The sequence below is a fragment of the Chaetodon trifascialis genome, chromosome 8 (assembly GCF_039877785.1).
Source record: "Chaetodon trifascialis isolate fChaTrf1 chromosome 8, fChaTrf1.hap1, whole genome shotgun sequence".
Lineage (NCBI taxonomy): Eukaryota > Metazoa > Chordata > Actinopteri > Chaetodontiformes > Chaetodontidae > Chaetodon > Chaetodon trifascialis.
The window spans coordinates 5,111,373-5,133,419 of record NC_092063.1 but is presented as its reverse complement, the minus strand read 5'-3'; the positions used below and the strand labels follow the sequence as shown (position 1 = coordinate 5,133,419).

At 43.1% G+C, this 22,047-nt stretch overlaps 1 protein-coding gene across 5 annotated transcripts; it reads right to left on the bottom strand.

The window, feature by feature from the left end:
* Positions 1–839: 839 nt before the first annotated feature.
* On the bottom strand, positions 840–21,160 carry rapgef3 (Rap guanine nucleotide exchange factor (GEF) 3). Of its 5 annotated transcripts, none has more exons than XM_070968442.1 (28): positions 21,056–21,160; positions 18,546–18,628; positions 14,026–14,070; positions 10,245–10,351; positions 10,030–10,151; positions 9,249–9,426; positions 8,952–9,036; positions 8,493–8,553; positions 7,973–8,049; positions 7,712–7,858; positions 7,520–7,626; positions 6,855–6,943; positions 6,260–6,338; positions 5,363–5,513; positions 5,175–5,254; positions 5,049–5,079; positions 4,849–4,924; positions 4,516–4,653; positions 4,207–4,304; positions 3,874–3,999; positions 3,237–3,418; positions 2,669–2,759; positions 2,502–2,552; positions 2,236–2,323; positions 2,087–2,151; positions 1,946–2,000; positions 1,739–1,810; positions 840–1,607 (listed from the first exon to the last, which is right to left on the bottom strand). In XM_070968442.1, exons 2-28 carry the CDS (start codon positions 18,603–18,605, stop codon positions 1,489–1,491), a joined length of 2,580 nt encoding a protein of 859 aa, XP_070824543.1. In that variant the 5' UTR covers positions 18,606–18,628; positions 21,056–21,160; the 3' UTR covers positions 840–1,488. The 5 variants fall into 5 exon arrangements, with proteins under 5 accessions (XP_070824543.1, XP_070824541.1, XP_070824538.1 ...); XM_070968440.1 differs by having other exon boundaries at positions 5,363–5,500; positions 6,247–6,338; positions 21,056–21,112; XM_070968437.1 differs by lacking the exon at positions 21,056–21,160 and adding an exon at positions 19,329–19,398 and having other exon boundaries at positions 5,363–5,500; positions 6,247–6,338.
* Positions 21,161–22,047: the final 887 nt, after the last annotated feature.

The following is a 22,047-nucleotide window of genomic DNA, read 5'->3' as shown; positions in this document are numbered from 1 at the left end:
TGGAAGTGCAATATTTATATTCACTCTTCTTAATATTACAGTGCTTTCTTTTATGTTTTATTTGTGACTGAGTTGTGATGAAGCAGAACTTCTTACGGTTCTGACTTTTCGCTTGCTTTCTCACCGAGTGTGAAACTTTTTATTTTTCCACTTCGATGTATTCACCACTTCATTGCTGGACCACTTTTCCGATCTTACCGAGTTTTACACCACGGACTGACACCGACACGCAAACACCGGAACGTATCTGAGTTGAACTTGGGTATGTTGACATAGTTTGATAATTTATGAGCTCTGCCGTTGCACCTGTCCAAACACCAACATACCAACCACATGTTTTCCATTTGTTTGCCTCATCACGCTCTTTTCATAGGCACCCTATTATTCGATCGGGATTTATTATTTGTCAAATGGTCCACAAAATCCCAAGTTGGTAATTGATTTAAAACTTTAAACATTGAATGAAAATTCCTCACTGAACATGTCAGCTCATTATTTATAATGACAGGGGATCATTTATTTTACTACTTCCTCCATGGTTACATCAGGAGAAGGCACTGGGTTTTTCTTTTCTTTCTTTAGTTTTTTTTTTTTTTTTACATGTCTTAGCCCATTTTCACTCTCCTGGACTTCCAAAAAGAAGTTGTACATATTTATGACAAGGAGAGTATTTTTGAATTCAAAGGATGACTGATGTGTTGTGAATTTTTCTCACCCCATATTGGGGAGAACATTTTTGTCGATGGGGAGGGACGGGGCGGGAGGGGAATCTTTGGAGGTCAATTTTTACCTGTTATGGTTTGTACTTTAAATAAAATATTTCCCTTTTTACAAATTCTTGTGCTTTCATTCAGTACGCATAACTGAGAAAATAATTTATTTAGAAAAAAACGTATGAAATTATGTGCATGTCAGTTGGTGGCCTTGCTGCCAACAGAAGATCTAATACATTAGTTCTAATGTGAAAATCCTAGTGCACATAAACTGACCTAAAGTGATTAGATACGGCAGATATCCACAGTGTGTGTATATGCGGAACCACGGAGTGATTCTTCCACAGACAGCAGGATACAAAATGTCACATATATGAATTCTGACATCAAAGACGGGCATGCGTTACTCAGCTGTACATGTTGTAACTGTGTGAGGGATCAGTTTCCACAGTGGCACATAGACAAAAATGTACACACTGGTGTGCTGTAAGGCTTTTTGGATAGAAAGTGTCCCACAAGTCTCATGGGCACACAGATGCTCTGGCTCTGCAGTGGAGGTCATTACTGTGAGCGCAGCACATTTTCACTCTTGGTGCAGAAAGCTTATCCATGAATGTCCAAGCTCTTTGAGTAAGACTGAATATACTCTGTCACCGCCAGAGGTCCATCTTATGTAGGCGAGTGTGGAGGTTTTGTTCATCCAGCTACAGTCCGTTGTCTGCTTCAGATGTGTGCTACAGTTCTTACAGTCTATGCACAGTTGCAGGTTGGTGTCCTAACACTCTATTGTTCTTGACAGCTGTGTGAGTTTGCGCTGGTTGTCGATCACCTTCAGGTTCTGAATGTAGTGTCGGATGTTGCTGGGACTCCTCAGAGGGAGGGCGTGGTCTGAGTCTGGAGAGGAAGAAGAGGTTTTTTACTCAGCTATGTTCAAGTGTTTGTATTAGCAAATCCTCCTTTTCAACTCTTTAGCTCTCAGGAATTACAACGAGATACAACAGTTAATCATGTTAAATGCAGCTTACATGTAGATATGCGGGTAGCAGGCACTTCCAGAAACATCCGATCTGCCAGGCCCCTCTGTGGAGACGACGGCACTGCAGGAGAAAAATAGAAGTTTACCTACCGGATATACCCCGTGTGCGTCATTCAGAGCAAAATCCAAGTTATATACTGCACCCTCGCCAGTGCTGAGAGTCTGCTGGGCTGACCAACTCAACTGGATCACTCACCATAAGGCTGGCTTCTGCATCCTCGTACAATTTTCACTGTCTTGGCAATCATGCGCTGTGAGAATGGGAGGTAAAGGAAAGATTTTAAGCTGAGGACAGTGTTCATTTAGAGAGAGACCGGGCAATGTCATAATGTCTTACCAGTTTCTCAAAATTGACCAGTTTGTCTACATAGTTTGGATTTCCCTCATTGATGAATGTCATGTCTGGGCAGAGACAGGAAGAGAAAACATGTCAGTGATCATTGAATTAATTTACACGATATCCATGGTGTACATGGTGTCCGTTACCTTTGAGCAGCAGGGGCATGAAGGGGATGTAGGGAGGACCGAGTTTGGCCACAGCCAGTCTGTAGGCCCTGTGGTTACGTGATGGGTCCTAACAGGAGCAGAAAATTAACAGGGCACCATTAAACACTTAAATTAAAATCAGCAGGAGATGCTGTAAGCTGCCATTGAATGTTAAGAATCAGGACGACTATAGAGAGATCAGCACATTCAGATCTTTATCATCATTTCTAAAATGTACTGAAATTAAAGCACTCATGGCAGCTTACCATCAGCCTCTCATAAGCACAGTAGATTCGTTTTGTCTTGCTGGGGATTCTCTGTGATAGACAAGACCAAACAAATTGCTGCATGAGTCATTACCGGAGTTATTGTTCAGTAAACGGTGACACAACATTAAAAATCATCATGAGTGTTGCATTCAGGGGTTTCTCACCTCCCAGGTCTTGTAAAGCCTGTGCACTGCACTGTTGCCCAAACCGAACATCACAGCGAAGAATGAATTGAGATTCTTCTGCTCCTTTAATCTGTGACAGGGAGGACACATGATTATAGACAGTTAGGTTTCAGGCTGACAGAGTGCTGTTCTTGAAGGGATTTTTCATTTGCAGGTTTTAAAGACTTTATATGGAAACTAGACCATGGGTTTACAGCCATGCTAGCAGCTCTGCTGGGCTATGCTTTGGCTGCCGATGCTTTGAGCTAAATGCTAACATTATCACATGGTAAATGTGGTCACAGTGCAACAGCATGTTAGCATGATAATATTCGCTATTAAACTCAAAGTGCAGCTGAGGCTGATGACATTAATTTTCAAGGTGTTTGGTCATAAACTAAAGTGTTGGGCAAATTAAAACTTTGACCAGATGGTGGCAGTATGATGAAATGTGAAGTGAATGTCTGTATCAAATTTCATGGCAATGCATCCAATTATTGTTGAGACATATTTCAGTCCAGAGGACTGACTGACCTACACTGCCATACAAACATGGTAAGAGTCTCACACTGCAGCAATCTTGATGAACTTCTTGAGCAGAATGGCTCGTTTCACCAGGTCTTCACAGAGGCACAGCTCGGTCACCACCCAGTGCTGCACCTCATTGAAGCGACGCACAAACCGCTCCAGGTTTGCTGTGATGGCGCCTGGGAATTTGTGACGGCTGAATATGTAGTAGATGAGCTCCACCTGGAGAGACAAGAACACAACCGCTGCCATTAACTGCACACACTGTGAAAAAGAAATTCATTCTTATTTTCAGGTCATTATAGGTAATGCCAACATAACTGTGAATATTATATTACATTTCTGCCAATAAATCCCCTTAAATCCTCCACACTGGACTTTTTAATGAAGGTGGTTTGTTTCAAAAACATGTGATGCATGCAGGAAGTGATGTAACAGATGGCTGTAAGAGCGCCAGGGTGTGACTCAAACATTTTTATCAAAGAGATACCAGTCCTTTGTTAAAAGGAGGAAAGACTGAATGCCAGTTTCAGCTCTGGCTCTCCTTGCAAGATAGACTACTGGAGCTTCGCCATGCTGAGGCATTTGAAGTGTAGATAAGCAGTTTCCTCTTTGTTCAGTGTCAATCAGTTTTATGTGCTGCTGTGGTCAGATAAAATTGTCATCTCTACTGTTACCTCATGCATGGCAGTGAACAGTTCCCAGTCATAATTGGTGAGTTCAGTGGCGATGTCTTTAGAGCCCATCTGTTCAAGGATGTCTGCCGTTCCTCGCTCAGGACCCTGCTGCTCCTTCAGAGGCATCTAAGAGATAGAGGCAGAGAAAGAAAATGAACAGATAGGAAATTGTGCTGGGATGTGCCTTTGATGGCTTTCTGGGCTTTGAACCAAACAACCAAACTCAGCGGCCTGCACTGTAATAAATATTGATAATGAAAATACATCTGAAGTGATGACATTTCCTCTTTTATCTCCAAAAAATAATGGTATGGAGGGCACACCATTCCTCACCAGCTGTTCCACTTGGCTGCTTACACAGATGAACAGTCTCTCGTTGAGTCCCAGGGCCGTGTAGACTGCGGTGGCATCCAGCTTTAACTGAGCTCGTTCTGTGTGCATTTAATAAATCAGAAACCAAAGTTCAGGTTCAAGTTCATAATGAACTGACAAAGGATGGTAGACGGTCTAAGATGCGTAAGCCTAGATTAAAAATTGCATTAACACGCAGCTGTGAATGCTTTATTCCTACAATTCTACAGAAACTGCCAATTTAAATGAAATATCTATGCACAACATGTGTCATTAACATCTGAGTCCCACCTCCCGTGGAGTTCATTTTGACCAGGATGTGATCTCTGCCAGGTTTGACGATTGCTGACATCACATCCTGTACAGATGAGTTGACCGGGAGCATCAGAGTGAGAGGCTTGTTGTCTGGCCTGTAGATCTCATACAGCACTGCGCCGAGAAGGGACAGAAGCCAAAAATGTCAGGATATGCTGATTTGATCATGAATGACGTGAGTGATGATGTGTGGTGATATGTGTTACTCACAGCAAACACCCACAGAAACATGAGCTGACGTAAACTCATCTATGTTGTAACACATTGTACTCATTTTGTCATTTTATTTGCTTTAGTGCCTGTACTCACCTTTATCTTGTGCTCTGATTGGTTGTAACCTCCCCGCTGGCTCCTCACAGTTTGAAAACCAATCAAATTGCTGGTTCTGTTGAGCATCAGAGTGACTCAGCAAGTCAGTGACATTAAACTGACAAATGACAGCAGCATGACATTCAAACTGTTTTCTCTGATGTTAGTATTCTGCACCCAGATGCTGTGAAGATGCTTACCCTGCTCAGCGACTGATACCCATTCTCCAATCTGTAACGACATTAATAGATGAAACACAGTGCAATATTCCTGACGGGGGAAATCTGAGCAATAGGAGATATTGTAAGATAATATAGACAATTTACATTTTTGTTCTCCTCCTTTCCCGAAATTCTCTCAGTATGCTGGAGAGACGAAAATCACCTGAAACCTCCTTCTTCAACCTCTGTTTCAGCAACAGGGGAATAATTATTCCTCATAAGTAAAATTTTCTTAATTCCGACACAACACCCTGTGAAATGAGCAAGTGATTAAATCGAGCCTTCAATCTCACCTCCAGAAAGTCCAAAGCAATGGGGTCCTCTTTCAGCAGGAGGCCATACAGCGCCACCCACTGGCCAATCAGCTTCACTACCTTCTGCTTAGCTGTGAGAATGTAAGAAGCCTTCTCCTGATCTGAACCCTCTGAGAGCTCTGCCTGGTATGTGCAGCAGTGGTTAAGGGACATAGCCTTAACCTTGTGTCAGCAGAATATGATTTACTTATGGCTATTAAAGTTTCAATGCACAACATTCACGGCCACTAGATGTTGCCAAAATGTGACCAAATGGGCACGTGGCCACACTTCACCCTGAACCAGAAACCATTATATCACTACCCTGAGAGCCACCAGACTCCATTTGAAAAAACAACAATTTTACCTCATGAAAACCAATCACTGTAAAACACATTTCATTTAAACTTGAGTGAATGAAACTCATCTAAACTGTCTTGGTTAGTCTTTCCACCGTTCCAACAACCACTAACTCTGTTTAGGCCAAAACTAACCCTTAATCTGTCAAGTTAATGTGAAAATACTCAGGCTCTGTGTGATGCTTTTCCCTGCTGTACATTGGTAACATACTCAGCTTGGTCAGGAGCTATTTCTGCAATCTGCCGAGCAACCTAAATCCATGTGATATAATTATCAGCTTGCTAGCTATCCTGCTAACAGTAGCTACCTAAAGCATCGTGTAAAATATGCTTCAGGTAGCTAAAATTCTAGGATTGAGTATTAATGCCTTCAAACTGCACTCTGCCATTTCCTTTTACAGTGCTGTGTGGGAAGTCTCTGTATAAACACTCAGGATGCTGTTACTCCACTTCATCTTTATACAGCAAATAGCTATTTGCTATTTGCTATGTTTGCCATCATCACTGTGTATTTTCATTATTGACCATCGCAGGATATTGGTGCTGTAGTGCCGGACAAAGCTGGCTGGAGGGCATGAAGACTTTGTGGGTCAGCAAAAAGTCGCTCACACAGGGATCTGCAGGAAGACAAACGTCACAGCAACACACCGTTAACTAACTAGCTGACTAAGTCTCATCATCTTGAGTCACTCAGTTAAACAGTAAATTGTTAAGATGCTTCTGCCTCCTCCTTTGTTTCCCTGTGTTTTTCCCCTGTCACGTGAGTCCTCTCCTTGTGTCTCTTGTTGTCTGTGTTTGTCTGGACTGGGCGGTTCCTCTTCAATCATGGCTCACCTTCACTCATTTAGTTTTCTTAGTGCCTTGTTCTCTGCTCCAGTTTTTGCCTTTTTCTAAGTACCTAAGCTTCGCTCTCCTTCTGTATCCACCTGCCAAGTCTGCCCAGGTGCAGTCCACCACCTGAAATCCTGCTGACTCACCTCACCTGCCTGCCCACTCCTTCCTGGATCTGCACAGATCATCTCACTAAATCCTTTTCTTCATTCAAACCATCTGAATCTGTGCCCTGCGTTTGGAGTCCTGCCATGTACTCAGTCTTAACAGAACTAGACAAGAAGGTGCCTGCAGCCTCCCACCTATGGCGTCATTTCCATTTGAGTCCAGCTTAACAGTTTCCAGCAGGTGTTCCAGGATTTTCTCAGGTGTTCCTGACATAACCGTGTACCTGCACAGAGCACGACAGAAGAGAGGAAGGAAAAGATCAGATCATTTTTTCTGAACTTTTAAAGGAAATCCTTCGTATTGCACTACGTGCATGCATTCTGCTTTGAGCTAACATATCTCAATTTAGTGTGTTAGCAATTTAACACTTGCTAATTAGCTCTAAATACAAACTACAGCTGACATGCACTCACTGTATCTGTTAAATAAACCAATAAATTAAATTAAATTATGAAAACCATCTTATTACATTTACTTTATTATTGATTTGTGTGTAGGTTGATAGATAGAAAAAAGCATTGCATCGTTTGTCCTGTGGACTCCTGTTCTGGTGTTTACTACACCTGTAAGAAATCAGGATTGGATGTCGGTGTTGGGTCAATTACAGATCATATGTTTATTGTTGAACTATAAAATGCCTTGCCTTCCAGCACAAACTATATCTACATCGTAACTTTTATAACTCAATTTGAAATACAGCGTGCAAACACTCGGGTAACTCGGTGTCTTCATGGTTATGACCCTGCTTGTGAATTGGCTGCTGTTTTGTCTCTGAGGTGTATGCATCACAGTTTCTCACTTGCTGTTGTTTCCTGCTACCCCCTGCTCGTCCCAGTCGGTGCTCTTCTCCAGCACCAGCACAGTTTTCCCGTGCTCCTCCAGACGCACTGTATTAGCCTCGACATCCTAAAGGACAAAAAACAGACGACCCGGTCAAATTGATAGCCATTATATTTGTGGATCTGAACTTGTGGTGCACACAGAGAAATACCTTGAGGATGCGTATAAAGTCCTGCTTATCAACACGGAGGAAATGGCAGTTATCTTCTCTCAAGATGATGGTGGCAGCACGAGGTGCATCGTTCAGCAAAGCCAGCTGCCCAAAGTCCTCACCCTCATGGAGTGTAGTTACCAGGCCCTGCAAGCATAAAGTACTTTCAGCATTACATTATACTGGCATCCAAATCCAAGGCAATAAGGTGTGACAACTGTGAGATTTGTTATTATTTTTGCAACCAGTAAATGGATTTACCTTCCCATGTGTGATCACATTTACAGAGCCTTTCCAGATGATGTACCAAGAAGTGCCTTTATCCCCCTGGCTGAACACTACATCACAAAAAAAGCACCAACACTGGTCATTTACACATATCTCTGTGTGAATAACCATCATCATTACATGAAGGTCATGCATTTTATACAATGGGCTTTCATATGTATGTATGGCTTTCATATTCAAGACCACATTGGCAGAGCGAGAGTGATACATGTGGTGACCTGATTGCCTCCACTGAAGCAATGTATCAGTCATGACATGAGCATCAAATGGTGATATTTGTGCTTGTGCTTTTAAGCAAATAAAAAGCGTAAATAAAATGTTATGCTTCGTTTGATAGAGATAATGCATGTGAAATGTGCAGAAGAGGATACGGAGAGGGAATTTGTGCACATCGGCGCACTGCAGTCTGGTTCAACCACACATTGAAAGCGAGCGTATGCAGCAGCGCTCTCCACCACCCAGGCTCAAACGTCAGCAAAGCTGTCACACTCACAGACTGTTCCGGCCTTGGCATGTGATTCAAAGACCAGCACCGCTGCCAGCTCCTTACGCACCTACAGGCACAACAGGGCAGGAAACGAGACTGAAATGTATTGACGAGCCACATTTTCATGGCTTGATTGTTAATCTAATGGTTCTTTGGTCAGAGTAGTTTGGTTAATAAACTACTATTATCACAAATGAATAAAAATGGTAGAAACATTATGGAGGGACTGCCTGGAAAAATGTTCTTTATTTAGCAAACAATGCCTTTTAAGAGTTTTATGTTTATGCAACAATACTAACCTTGCAGGCAAATGGAGCTCTTTTATCAAATTATATTAAAAGTGTACTATCACCATCAAAGAAAAGCCTCTGAGCTGCTTGAAGGTCTCACTTTCGAAACTTAAAAATGTTCTCTAAATCACTATAACCGCTATCATTAAAAAAGCAGACAGTAATGGTGACTGACAGACGTGGAGAGATGAGCTGCAGCCTTGACGTGAAGCAGCTCCTCGTAGATGACCTCCAGGTCCTCTGCACTCCTCTGACTGGGGCTAAACACAGGGACGTTGGATGTAATTAATAACAGATGCACTTTGTTTAAAGATGCAGGTTATGTGAGAAAATCCAACTGCACAGTTCCTTTGAAAGGCTGTATGAAGTGTCACATATGATAACCACGAAAAAGACGTGACTTTACCAGGTAATTCTGTATATACAACAGGCTTTCATGCATAGTAGTCGTGCAAAGGCTCGACATACTGACCACTTGCGCAGAATCATAGTGAGCAGAGCATCGGGACCCAGCTGAGACAGCAGCGACAGACCCTCCTGCAGCTCGTCCTCCGAGTCCTTCTCATTTGAGATGTGGTTCAGGCCACACTCGGAGTCCTGGAAGCGGTAAAACTGGGTGTCCTTGTCATGGAAGTTCAACTCATGTTTCACTTGATTGAGGCAGGACACAGAGGGAAAATAATAATGAGACCACAAAGAGTGCAGACCTTTAGAGATATGGTGATTACATAAAAACAAGATAGTAAATCACAGATCTGTTTTTAAAAAAGGAAATAAAGGAGTAAACGTTGACCTTAGGGAGAATTTAGATGTCATGCAGTAACTTTAAAAAACCATAATGACAAGATACATGGAAATAAGTGCAAATCTATTCTGAGTGATCCTCTTCATTTGATGATGAAGCATTTATCCCCTGATTGGAGTGGAAGACAGCGCCCCAACCAAAGATCATAAGCAGCTAGTGAACACTTGGCGGAGTGACAACAAACTATAAAACATACGCCCTGGCAGGCTCAGTCACCAGATTCCAGGCTACTTAAGCACTTCTGGGAAATTCTCAAGTGCAGCCTGAGACGTTATTATCAGAATATATTAAAAAATACCAGAATATGACAGGATTTCTTGTGAATTATTCCACATACTTCTTCAGTTAACGCCACGCCGTGACCTTGCCTAACACATAACAAATATTATGTTGACACGTCCAAAGGTTAGTAAGTAAAAGCGTCACATTCAAGCTCTTCAGTTCTTACCATGAACAAGGATTCCTTCATCTACCAGGACCTGCCACATCCCAACCGCCTGGCTTCTTGATTGCAGGCATTCATTTTGCTTCATCAGCCAATCAACCAGCTCCTTCCCAGAGCAGCATTGTCTGTGAGATAAAGCCAGCGTGTGAATTTGCATTCAATTTCCAGAGATTGTCACATTTTTAACATGGCAGAAATGACACCCCCAGCGTGGGTACCTGTATGTTTTGAGGTGGTACTTCCTATCTCGGATCAGGCCAGGGTTCCTCTCGATCATAACACTGTACACTGACCTCGCCGCCTTTACGACACGATCTGAAAGAAACTTGATGAAGAAGAAGGTTGAGCAGTTAAACTATTAGCATCTTTCTTTCATAGATGATAATGTGAGTCATGTTCCCGTTTTTGTTGGGATCAAGCAGGCTGAGAAAAAGTGAGAGAGGGCTGTGTACATAAAAGAGGAGGATGTGTATCACAGGCGGTCTTGTTTACTGAAACAGCCGAGCTATGTGCTGGCAGCAGACAGAAGTTAGCCAAGTGTGTGTGAAAGCGAGGGAGACAAGTTTATTTCCCCTCAGCGTGGAGATTATGTGTGATGGCATGAACGTCAACAGCTTGAGTGGAGATTTCTGTGGGCTCTGGAGTGTAATGTGGTGTGTGTGTGTGTGTGTGTGTGTGTGTGTGTGTGTGTGTGTGTGTGTGTGTGGGTTGAGGGGAGGCGAGAATGTGTTAAAAATGTCTACGTTAAACTCTCCCACACCTCGCTGAGTTCCCAGCCTCTGCAGCTCACTCTCACGCCAGCACAGGCGACAACAAACTTTCACTTTCTGACTACCCTCTCTGTATTTCCTTTGAACCTCATTTTTTTTCCCACCCCCCCACACACATACATGCAACTCACCCGGGTCTGGTCTAAAACCTTAGAAGAGTGCAGACAGGGGTGCAAAACCTGTCAGCCACTGATGCAGAAGCGAAGCTTGCATAACACCAATGTGCTTTGTTTGTGGCTGTAATGCGACTGCCCTATTTCAGGCCTTTCCACGCTTTACAGTGCTTCTATTTCAAAACTGTATCAAACGACCACCCAACAACATTTCCTAACTTAATGATTGACGAAAGTAGACATTTTTATTCTGCTCCTCCTTGGTCGGACTCCCCCTCTCACATCTCCTGCGGCCAGTCTTGTGATTCCACGTGTGACTCAGACGGTTGCCTGTTTGTGCTTTGGACTTTCCTCACGGCACTGCTGTTTGCTCGAGGTGGTGGTCTTGAGATGCACACACAACCATCAATGACCATTTCCTATGTTTTTTTTTCCTCCTTAAATGGTGCACTGTGAGGAAGCCAGTGTCAGAAACTACCTGCCCCCTCTTTCCTCTTCTAGTCTTCTGCGGTTCATTCAGGATGTAAAACCCCTGCTGAACTTTGATCTACTGACCCCCACGCAACGATGACGCCAACGCCCCTTTTGCTCTTTCACCTGGACTGGGAGTTATGACACATGTTTGTTCCATCTAACTTCACCCGGGCCTGCTAATTATAATGTGCAACTGTAACAGACTACTGTGGGTAACACAGTGCAGTACACACTCCAACCTATCATCCCCACATTGGCCTGTTCCCAGACATCACCACAGTAAATGTGCCCCAAGGCGTCTGCGGTGCCCCGCTGGAGTTATGTTGTCCAGAGGTCACCAGTATTCCCAGGGGCCCACTTTCCCCTGGGACTCCCGTGGTCACATTCTCAGGCATGTCAGCTCCAAAACGCATTTTCTTGACAAGGCAGTTTTCCATTACCTAACCCAGGCCATATGAAAACAATATCAAAAGCCATATTTCACCGAGCTGGCCGAGCCCTCGCTGCGAAACCTGACCGTCATGTTAACATGCAGGAAACTGAAACATTTGCGCTTTCTGTGGCTCAATCCAGCACTGGTTGCTTGTGTTCTTCATTGTCTGCATGTAGGCCACCTAATCGCGTTATCTAGGAATTACAACCCGCAGGTAATTTTTCCACCTGAGTCAAGTTACAAAGCAAACACCTTTTCAAAGTACAATACACACTCAGCTGGTGCGCAGCGACCAACGCCGTCGTATGGCCCATCTGTACAGTTTTGACAGCAGTCATAATCTGTTTTATGACTCGGGTCCATTGTGCTGCTGAGGTCATTTTATAATCAAGAGTCTATATTCAAAAAGTGCCAAGACTGCGGATGCAAAGCATAATAATTAACTTCACTTTGATTTGAACTTAAACTGTCAAGCTTATATAATCTTTACCTATGATCCTATATCACTGCACCTACTGCAGGGCTCGCTACAGAACAGCTGTGCAGTCTTCAGCAGCACGTACTGGCTTACTAACACACAGCAGTTTTTTTGCTTTGAAGAACGTTGTCTTTATCACAACACGGTCACATCGTCTATTCTGTGTAGTACTTTCTTTAACTTCAGTCTAGTCCTGGTTTTAAGTGTGAGTCACAAGCTCCTGAAGTGTGCCGAATGTGATCTGGTTTCCTGCTTCTGTCTTGTGGGGTGGAATAATGATGAGTACAGTTATGCACTGTGTGTCTCCTCTGTAGGCGAGACATTTCTCTGCTCCTTACTCTCTTGGTGACCTTGGTGGGCTGTGTTGTGTGAGAAGCAGCTACAGATGAATACTGTGTGAGTTGACAAGGAGATTAATGCAACTCTGTGGACTGCAGAAACCTGACTTTTCCCCTCTGTTTGCGTGAGAAAAATACAAGACCACACTTCTGAGAGTGGCATTCCCATCCTGCAACACATGGCGGATATGGCTAAAACGTGTTTTTCCAGGCCTTTGATGAGATTATTTGATCAACAACATGTTGAACTTCTGCTGAACAAATGAAAATGGGATTTTTAATGAACAATGACCGTAGTTATTAAGCTTGTGATCAAGTACGGTGAGCTCTGCTTCAGTGTGTTCACGTCTAAAGAGGGAACCTGCATCTTGTGCGTATAAAACTTGGAGCCCGGTCAAACACAGGTTATTAGAAACAATCCGTCTTGTGCATTGATATCAGAATGCAGTGACTTCCAGAATCTGGAGTCAACACTTGCTAAGCAACTGCACAAAGCTCCAAGAGGTTAGCAAAACCTGCCTCCTGCAGACACTCCATCCTCTCTGTCTCCAGCACAAAACAAAACACACAAGCATCGATTCTTTTGGGGTTGAGAGATGCACTTTCTCTCTCTCAGCGTTCTGTGGGAGAGACCACTGAAGCCAAGCTGGATTCACCTTCCATGTCAGAGCCTGTTATCAGTGTTTTAAAGGCTCTCTCCTTGGCATGCTGTTCAAGAGGCTGAGATAAAGCAGTGTGAGGGGCCTGGGGTGGGTGAGGCAGGGCTCCGGCAGGGTGGGGAGGGTCAATTAACTGTGAGTCCTGGAGTGCCCTTTAGACTCCTTGTGACTGCATGCCCTGTCAGGAATGTGTTTTTTAAGACTCGCTTGAGTAGTAATGCAGGATATTATAACAACAAAAGAACAAGTTCAGCAGTTTGTGAGGATGCAAGCGCTGCAACTCTGGATGATAGCAGAGGTCAGTGTGGCTTAAAGCCACCAGGAGAGAAACTATCACCAGGCTGGTGACGCTTTAAAGACGATCAAGGGCCATGCCAACCAGTGCCAAATATTCTGGTCAGCTGATTAGAGTGACAGATAGACAGGCTGGGAGGCTTGATTATGAAATGATTACGGATGCCTTGAATAAAGCATCAGGAAGGATATCACATGACTTACAAAATAATAATTAACCCTGACGACCAAAACTGAAAGACAATTTATAACATGTATATAACAATGCTGGAGGAGACTATCCATGCTCGCTTAAGTACTGAAATCAGGCTTCTCCTCTGACGTTGTGTCTCTCCTTACGTTCAGCAGGAGTTTAAATACACCAGTGAGAACATTGGATTACTTGTGACTTTGGGGAGGTGATGTAGCAAAGCATAGCTCGCCATCTCTGGCATACACACCTGCTTCATAGTGTCCTTTGAATCCAGGGCCTCTGGCAGCGGAGTCTAAGAGAAACAGAAAGAGAAACGTTACCACTGCTTTCTGCATATCTAAAGCCTCTGATATACCGCAGATGACTCGCTTTGGAACGGCATTCCACGGGAACTAGCTGGACTGGTCGATGATGCTAATCTCGCTGCGGTTGCACCAAAAAAAAAACAACACATGCTATAACCAAGCTGGACTGTCCAAATAGAAAGAATAATTGTTTTCTTTTCAATGGGATGAAGGTCAACACAAATACATTATCTCAACCTGTGCCGTGTTACCATTGTCTCCAATGTGATGTGGGTGGGTGAAAAGCGTGTGAAATGAAGTGGGAGGAAAGAGTGCACAGACACGAGCAAAGGAAAGTACAGCGTGCTGCCACACGTTTTGTTAAGCGAAAAGGGTGCTTTTAACTGGACTATGCTTCATATGAAAAGGCTTTGAAAACCTTGTAAAGCTTACATGTACTGTATCTACTGTGTCAGATCAGCCGTGACTTAAACCTGCTGCCATGTACAAATATTCAACATTCCCATGTCTGTACTTTGGCCTAAGTTGTATTTCCTCTTTCTGGCTCGTTTTGATGTTTTTATGATCCCCTTGTAGCTACCGTTGTCTTGTCTGTATTTCCAAGGCAATTACTTGCAGTGGATTTAATTCAGAGATGTACGAAGGCCTTCTTTTCAGGGCAAGATCAAATATTTCTCTTCAGATTTGGTAGCTTTTGTCTGACCCTTCACAAAATGAAGGAACCTGTTTACTGCACGTTTCACTTTGTCTGAGCATTGGGTTGCTCATGCTGCAAGGACAAAATATTTACTAAATGGGATATGGGAAGCTGTGCATAATACATGAGTTTCGTTCTTTGTGTTGTGTTGATGCATTACTTAAACAGCTGGTGAAAAAATAAAAATATGCACAGTAATCACATGGCTTGTCTTTCATCCACACATACAGTAGCTGTTTGTATTGATCAGGAAGCTGTGATCAACTCTTCGCATCACTGACATACGGCATCTGTTAAGTGTCTCCAGCCCATCTGATGGCAGACTTTGTGGCATGTTTTGTCTGCTCTGCCGTGCAGTCAGCTACGGCACATGATCACAGCCTGAATGGCAAATTGCCAGTTGTTGTTGTTGTTGTAACTCCCTCATAAAAACAGATGTCTCATTGTGATTTTGGTTGTTAAGTATTTCTAATTTAATATGACTCCATAAAACCAGATGTTTAGTGTAGTTTGATCCAACCAAAATGACTCATGTGCCCCTTGAGTGAACACAAAATGTGGAAAAACCTCCGTCCAGTCTGTAGACTGGCAGACACGATTAGGAACCTTTCTGAGGCATCTTGCTCTGCTTTGTCTCCGCGTCTCAGCACTGGTATGCAGCAAGGACAGTGAGACGATGCCCCGGCATCTTCTAATGATGACAGCAAAATGGGCTCGGTTTTGACCCTGCCTGCATGCTCTCAGAGAAGGAATTAGCAAATGCCTCAGTGCCGGTTAAATTGCTGATATCACCCCTCAATGAGCAGAGATACTGGATACCGTTCAGGGGAACATTTATCTCTGCAACTCTGCAGCTTTGACTAATTTAAGCCACAGACACGCAGCTACAAAATGAATCTTGTGATTGAGGCTGATTGCACTGCAAAAGCTGTTCCCAAAGGGAAGGTTCAGACATGTATAATGTCAAGTCAACGTATTAATTCCTTTTATGATCAGGGTGCTTTTAGCACGCTATCAACTTGAACTTTACACCTTGGTATAAATCTCGTTATTGGCCTGACAAGGACGTCTCTGTGAAAGTGTTCCTGTGCAATTCATCATGTGTATGATAACCTGAATAAACACAAACTCACTTGGTGATGTCACAACAAGTTTAGCAAAGACTTAGACTTGGACTTTATTGTTCCCAAGTGGGGAATTATTTTGTTGCATCAGCAGGTTAAACATACATATAAATAGAAAATAAGGATGAGAATAAAATAACATTTGATTATATGCTAAGGTGCTATGGTAAGCATCATACTCCGTCCTTTCAAGATGTTTTATGTGACATATGACGTTGATATTCGGCTGGTAACAGCAGGAAGTTCAGAAAGCGGTCTGCAGAGATTTACAGTTGTCTCTGACTTGGTGATGCTTTAAAGTCAAGTAAATTTAGAAGCTAAGAGCCTCTCCACTGCTCTGCGTCTTCCTGTGAGCTGGAAACAAAAACCTCCCCTTTGCATTCTTCCACAAACTCCTCTGTAAACTGTGCAGGGGTGAAGTGGTGAAGGTGAACAATGAACAATACGCTATTTATAACCTTGATTTAAAAAACTTGTGCTGTGTTACCTTCTTGTGTCCCCACACCCAAGCTGCTAAAACAATGACAAACCTGCTTCAGTCCAGTGGCAGCAGTCTTGAAATATCTCTAAACTGCTGTTTTGGGGGACCTGAACTGTGTCATAGTGGAGCTGAGAGGAAGCAAAGTTAACTGAGTGCAGTTGTTGCATAAACACACATCACCTGCTCTCTGACAAACCGTGCTCCCGCACCTCCTCCTCACCTACAACTCCAGACCTTTTTCTGAGTTTCACCACGAAATGCATTAGAAGCAATTTGCTCGTAGGCTGGAGGAGGTGTCTCTAACAAAAACTAGGGCTTTTAGGGCAATTAAGCCACTGCGTGTCAGACATTCACCAGAGGTCAATTTGCACAACAAATTATGACTATACAAGCTTTTCAGAAGCTTTCAGCTTCAAGACATTTACAGAGCTCCAAGTGTCCCTGTAGTTCTATACAATTTTGAGATAATGCACTTTAATTGAGTACTTCTATTTTATGCTACTTTATACTACATTTTGGAAGCCAATATTGTACTTATGCTCAACTAGGCTACATTTATATGACAACATCAGTTACTAATTTCACTGCATTAATATTATTAATACAAAAATATAAAACAGCTAATGAATTATGATATGTTATCATGGATTAGGATACCCAGCAGCATATAAAAAAATTGAAATTAGCCTTACCTTTACCAGCCACCTGCTTACACATGAATGCATCACTAATTCTAATCCAGTGTTATGTCTATATGAATACATAGGACTTTTACTTATAGCAGTTACTTTTACACAGTGATACTATTACTAATATCTGAGTACTTCTGATCAAAATAACGGTGTATTATCATCACTCTCATCTCTTTTCTTGATAATATTTGTGTGCCCCCCCCTACAGTACACCAGTCTGCTATAAACTCCGCAGTTGTTCCTCTGGAGTAAACATGAAAGCAGCATACCCAGCTGATGCCTCGTATGGTCGGTGTTTCCACTGAGTAGCGGTCCGGGAACACTTGATAATTTTGACTCCGAAACAGATGCATCTTGTCTCAGATCAAAACAACCAACAAGCAACTTTCCCGGTCAGAAGATGTGCACACGGAGCTCCAGACATTATTCGCGGCGCTGCAGCTCGTCCAGTCACCCGCTCGTTACTGCACAGCGACGACACAAGGCAGGCACACTGTCTGCTCAGGAGTCCGCATTTCGTGCCCCGGGATCCGGCCAGGAATGTGTATATCGTCCCTGCATGTAAACGCAGACGTGTTGCCTCGCTGGACGCGTGTGTCTCAGAGCGGACGGAGTGCGTAATATTCAGCCATCCCTCGCAGCACAGGCGCACTGCTGAGTTGCGTGTGTGCGCTCTTTGGCAAGGAACCACGCGGAGTCATCAGACAGACGGCCTCCCCCGGCATTTTTGCTGCGTAATTAACGGCTTTTGATGTATTTACTTTGACATCGATGCACACAGTGTGCATGGGGCCGCACGGTCCATTTTCTCCATTACAGCATATCAGTGAACAGAAGATGTGTCAGTGGCATCAGCCCCATGCAGATCTCAGTGATGGCGCAGTGAAAGTGGTTAGGGGTAATAAAACCTGCACTTGTCGCTTAACAGACACAGAATGAAAAAGCTACTTCTCCTCATCATCATCTCATTACACAGCACTGTGTTATTAATCTACATCCTCAGAGGGATTAAACTGTAGTACATCTCTGTCATTAAGATCTCGTGAAAACCCAAACACTTCTACAGACTACCTGTTGAGATGTTCACCTGACAGCTGCAATAAATATGGTTAAGATCACTAAAGGAGGCATGATGTGCCACACAGGCACTGTAGGGACTAGTTTGTTCAGTGCAGCAGGTCGAGCTGCAGAACTCTGCCCGCACACTTATCAGGTTGTCCAGCTGTTTGACTTAACGGGCCTGCAGACACATGGACTTTCAGATAAACTGTTTCAAGGGCAGGTAAGGCTGAAGAACGGCACTTGATGTATCTCACCAGAAGTTTTGTTCAGTTCTAAAATGAAACACGAACATTTCATTCAAACTCACCGCGCTGCAGACATGGTACCAACAGGTGTAATGTGCAGCTGAATGTTATGTTATTTCACTGACTTTGGTTGTGTTGTAATATATAAACAGATGACTTACTTCCCCCATCTCTGGTGTACAACGTCTTGGAGAACAGATGGATTTGACTAAGTTCTCCATGGTGGGGATGGCTTGAACAGTATCTGTGTGAAACATGGAGAAACGGGGTAATAATCAATTTCTATGAGAGACAAGAAACTAAAATGGAAATGCGCTGTCATGCATATCCGTCTGTTGGCCAAAGAGATGTGAACCTACAGACTGACAACCAAGGACACAAGGACCCTCTATTTAGCTTGATTTCCTGTATACTTCCAGTTATAACTGGATCATGGTCAACTGTGTCCTGCAGACTGGATGCGTTACATAAGGCTTGTTCAAATCGCAGCTATTGTTCCAGTGCAGGGCTGCCCTTCCTGTGCTGACCTCAGTGCCCGAGTCAGTTCTCCATGGCTTTCTACCAGACACACACAGGGAAGAACATGAATTCCGGCCTGCTTCCCATGCTTTGGTCTGTTTGTTCCTCCAGCTGGAACCATGGAGGAGGGCAGGGTGTTGGAACTGCCTCTTCTGGGCAATATTATTAAAAGTCCAGCACCTGTTGCTCCATGTGTGTTACCTCTGTTTTACACATTACGGCTTCTTTCTCGAAGCCCCACTCCATTAGTGCGTGTGGTGAGTGAATGGTGGATCACAGAGCCTACGGGAAGAACTCAGCTCGCTTTCAATCACACCCCCCCTTTATTTAAATTGCATAACAGAGGCTCCATTACACTCCCTGTACTTTGAAGCTTCTGTGAGCTATATCTAATACAGTCTCTGAGAAAAACAACAACTTCTTACCCTGTTTAAACGACCATGGAGTCATGAGGATCCTCCAGTCACAGCTATCCAAAAAGTCAGTATTAAAAGTAAGCGAGCAAATGGAGCAAATGGAAAGACTGTTTTAAGTGAAAAGCTTCCTGTCTCCTGGCAAACTTGTGTGACTCTCCGTCTCTTCTAAATGCCTCTCGGGGACTCCAGGATGCCAAATTAAGAATGTTCACAATGAAGGAATCCAGTTTTGCTTCTTATGACCTCCTGAGGGAGAGCAAACGCGATAGTTTAGATGATAAGGAAGAGCACATTGCCACAGACTGTTGATAATATCTGACAGAATGACTGTTGTGATTGTTTCAGTGATGCACAAAGTAGCACAAAGGTGACTGTTTCGAGGGATTTATGGTGGTTTGATCCCAAAATATAAAGGCTACAACAAATTTCAAGGAGCAAACCTTATTATCCCCATTCTGCACAGAATGGGGATAATCACAGGATTGATTTCTGCACAAAAAACCTAGAAAACCCAAGGACTGTAAAGGCTTTGTGGCCCTGGGATTGAAATGAAAGCTCATTAACGCTGCTGCATTGTTTTAGGTTCAGAGCACCGTTGTGAGCATTGAAAAAACGAAATTAAATCTAAGCTGCTGACACCTGGAGCTCTTCCTTGATCCAGGTTCAAGGTGACGTTATGGCACATAAGGCTTCACTTCACATGCCTGTCTGGCATTTTGAAAATAAATGCTGCCCTCTACTGATAACACAGATGCTTTGCAATCTGTATCAAGGATGAGCCTCAGTAAAACGACACCTGAAGAGTAAGAATACATGAAATCATCAGTTTGAGAGATTTAGGGAATAATCTGTCATCTGATTGCCTTTTTTTGCACAGCAAGCGTTAAATGAGAGTCTTCAGTGTAAGTTTTAGTGATGGATGTTTCTGCACATGTTTAATGATGTCTGTGTTTTTCCCTCTTTCTATATTTATGTGTGTGTGTGTGTGAGAGTGTTTCTATTTAGACCCTCTGGGAATGGGAGTGGGATTTCCTGCAACACATCTACGCCCATGGAATGTGCACTTTGCCATCCGTCTTTGTTGTGCCTGTCTGGTGGCACACAGGCACACAGGCACACAGGCACACACACACACACGCACACACACACACACACACACACACACACACACACACACACACACACACACACACACACACACACACACACACACACACACACACACACACACACACACACTGTCCGTCCTCTCTCCTGGCCAGTTAGCAGTGACAGGGAGAGGCATATCTTTTATGGCTTTGACCCCATGGTCAAACAGGGACTGAAGCAGAAAGTGAAGCAGACAGGCGGCATGAAAACAGACGGTGACAATTACTCTTGCTAAACCTGCAGTTTGTCATCTTTGTTCGAATACATTTACTTCCTGCTGCGCAGTCAAATGGTGATGCTTACATTCTCACCATACCGATGAATTCGGTTTTAGACACTGAGACACAGCAAATACTGTAACTTCAACATATTATTTAGAAAGAATTACCTGTTATGGTAGGTAATGTAAGATTGTGTGCATATCAAAAGCTCAGACAATCTGTCAGACAATCTCACATTTGCACAACATGCCATATGAAGGATAAAGTCAACTTTCCATTTGAAGAAATATAATAAGACTAAGACTATCATAAACCAACGAACCTATCAGTGTGTTATATAATTTTGATGAGTGATCAGTAACTCACCTCCAGCTAACTCTCACAGGCGCTTTGGTGTTTTCTGCTTTTCGTGTTCAGCCTCTGTTGATAAATCCGAGGATGATTTCTCAGCCGCAGCAGTTCATGTGAGTTGTTGGGAGTGTTGCAGGACACGGCTTCCTATATCTTTCTAACTGGTCATGAAGAGAACGCCCCAGGGCATGGGCTGAGACACTGAGACACTGCAGTTTGTGTGTGTGTGTGTGTGTGTGTGTGTGTGTGTGTGTGTGTGTGTGTGTGAGAGAGAGAGAGAGAGAGAGACAGTGTGTGAAGAAAGGATCAGGATATAAGTCACTACACAGTTTTCAGTTTAATTTGCTTTCACGTCATAGCAAAGTTTTCTGCGGTTTTCAACTGCTGCACAGCTCCTAACAACCACAGGAAACCTTTGAAACTCCGTTTTGAAACACAGATTTCAGAGCTCTACATATGCAAATTTCCTAAACTCACAGCTAAGACATCTCCTTTAATGTATTCTTCTAACTAAATATTGTTGCTTTATCTTCTTTGAGCTGACTGCTTTTATTTCTCTGTCTGACCTTATGGCCATAAGAACTTATGCAACATCTTCCTTCATGGATTTTAAATTTGTCACACTAAATTAAATGACAAAGGCATTCACAATGGCCGTCAATGGCCTTCATGGTACCAAAAATGTATGCTCATATCCAATTCATCTCAAAGAACAAGTCACCAAATTATCATAATAGTTTTGGCGTCAGAGGAGTGTGACCAAACCAGATGGTGAAATCCTTTGTTCACTATTTCCTTCAAGAGCACTGCGACTGTCTGCTGCTGGTTTAGTGGAGGTTTCCAGTAACAGCCAAAAGAAAATTAAAATTAAATGTCAGTTTTGAACTCTTTTGTCACCTAAAAAAATGACTTGATCAAACAACATACATATAGAATTTGGTCATGATTCTATGTTTCTAAATTATGGAGCCCCTGAAGTGCCACGAAGAAAAAAAAACTATATACTA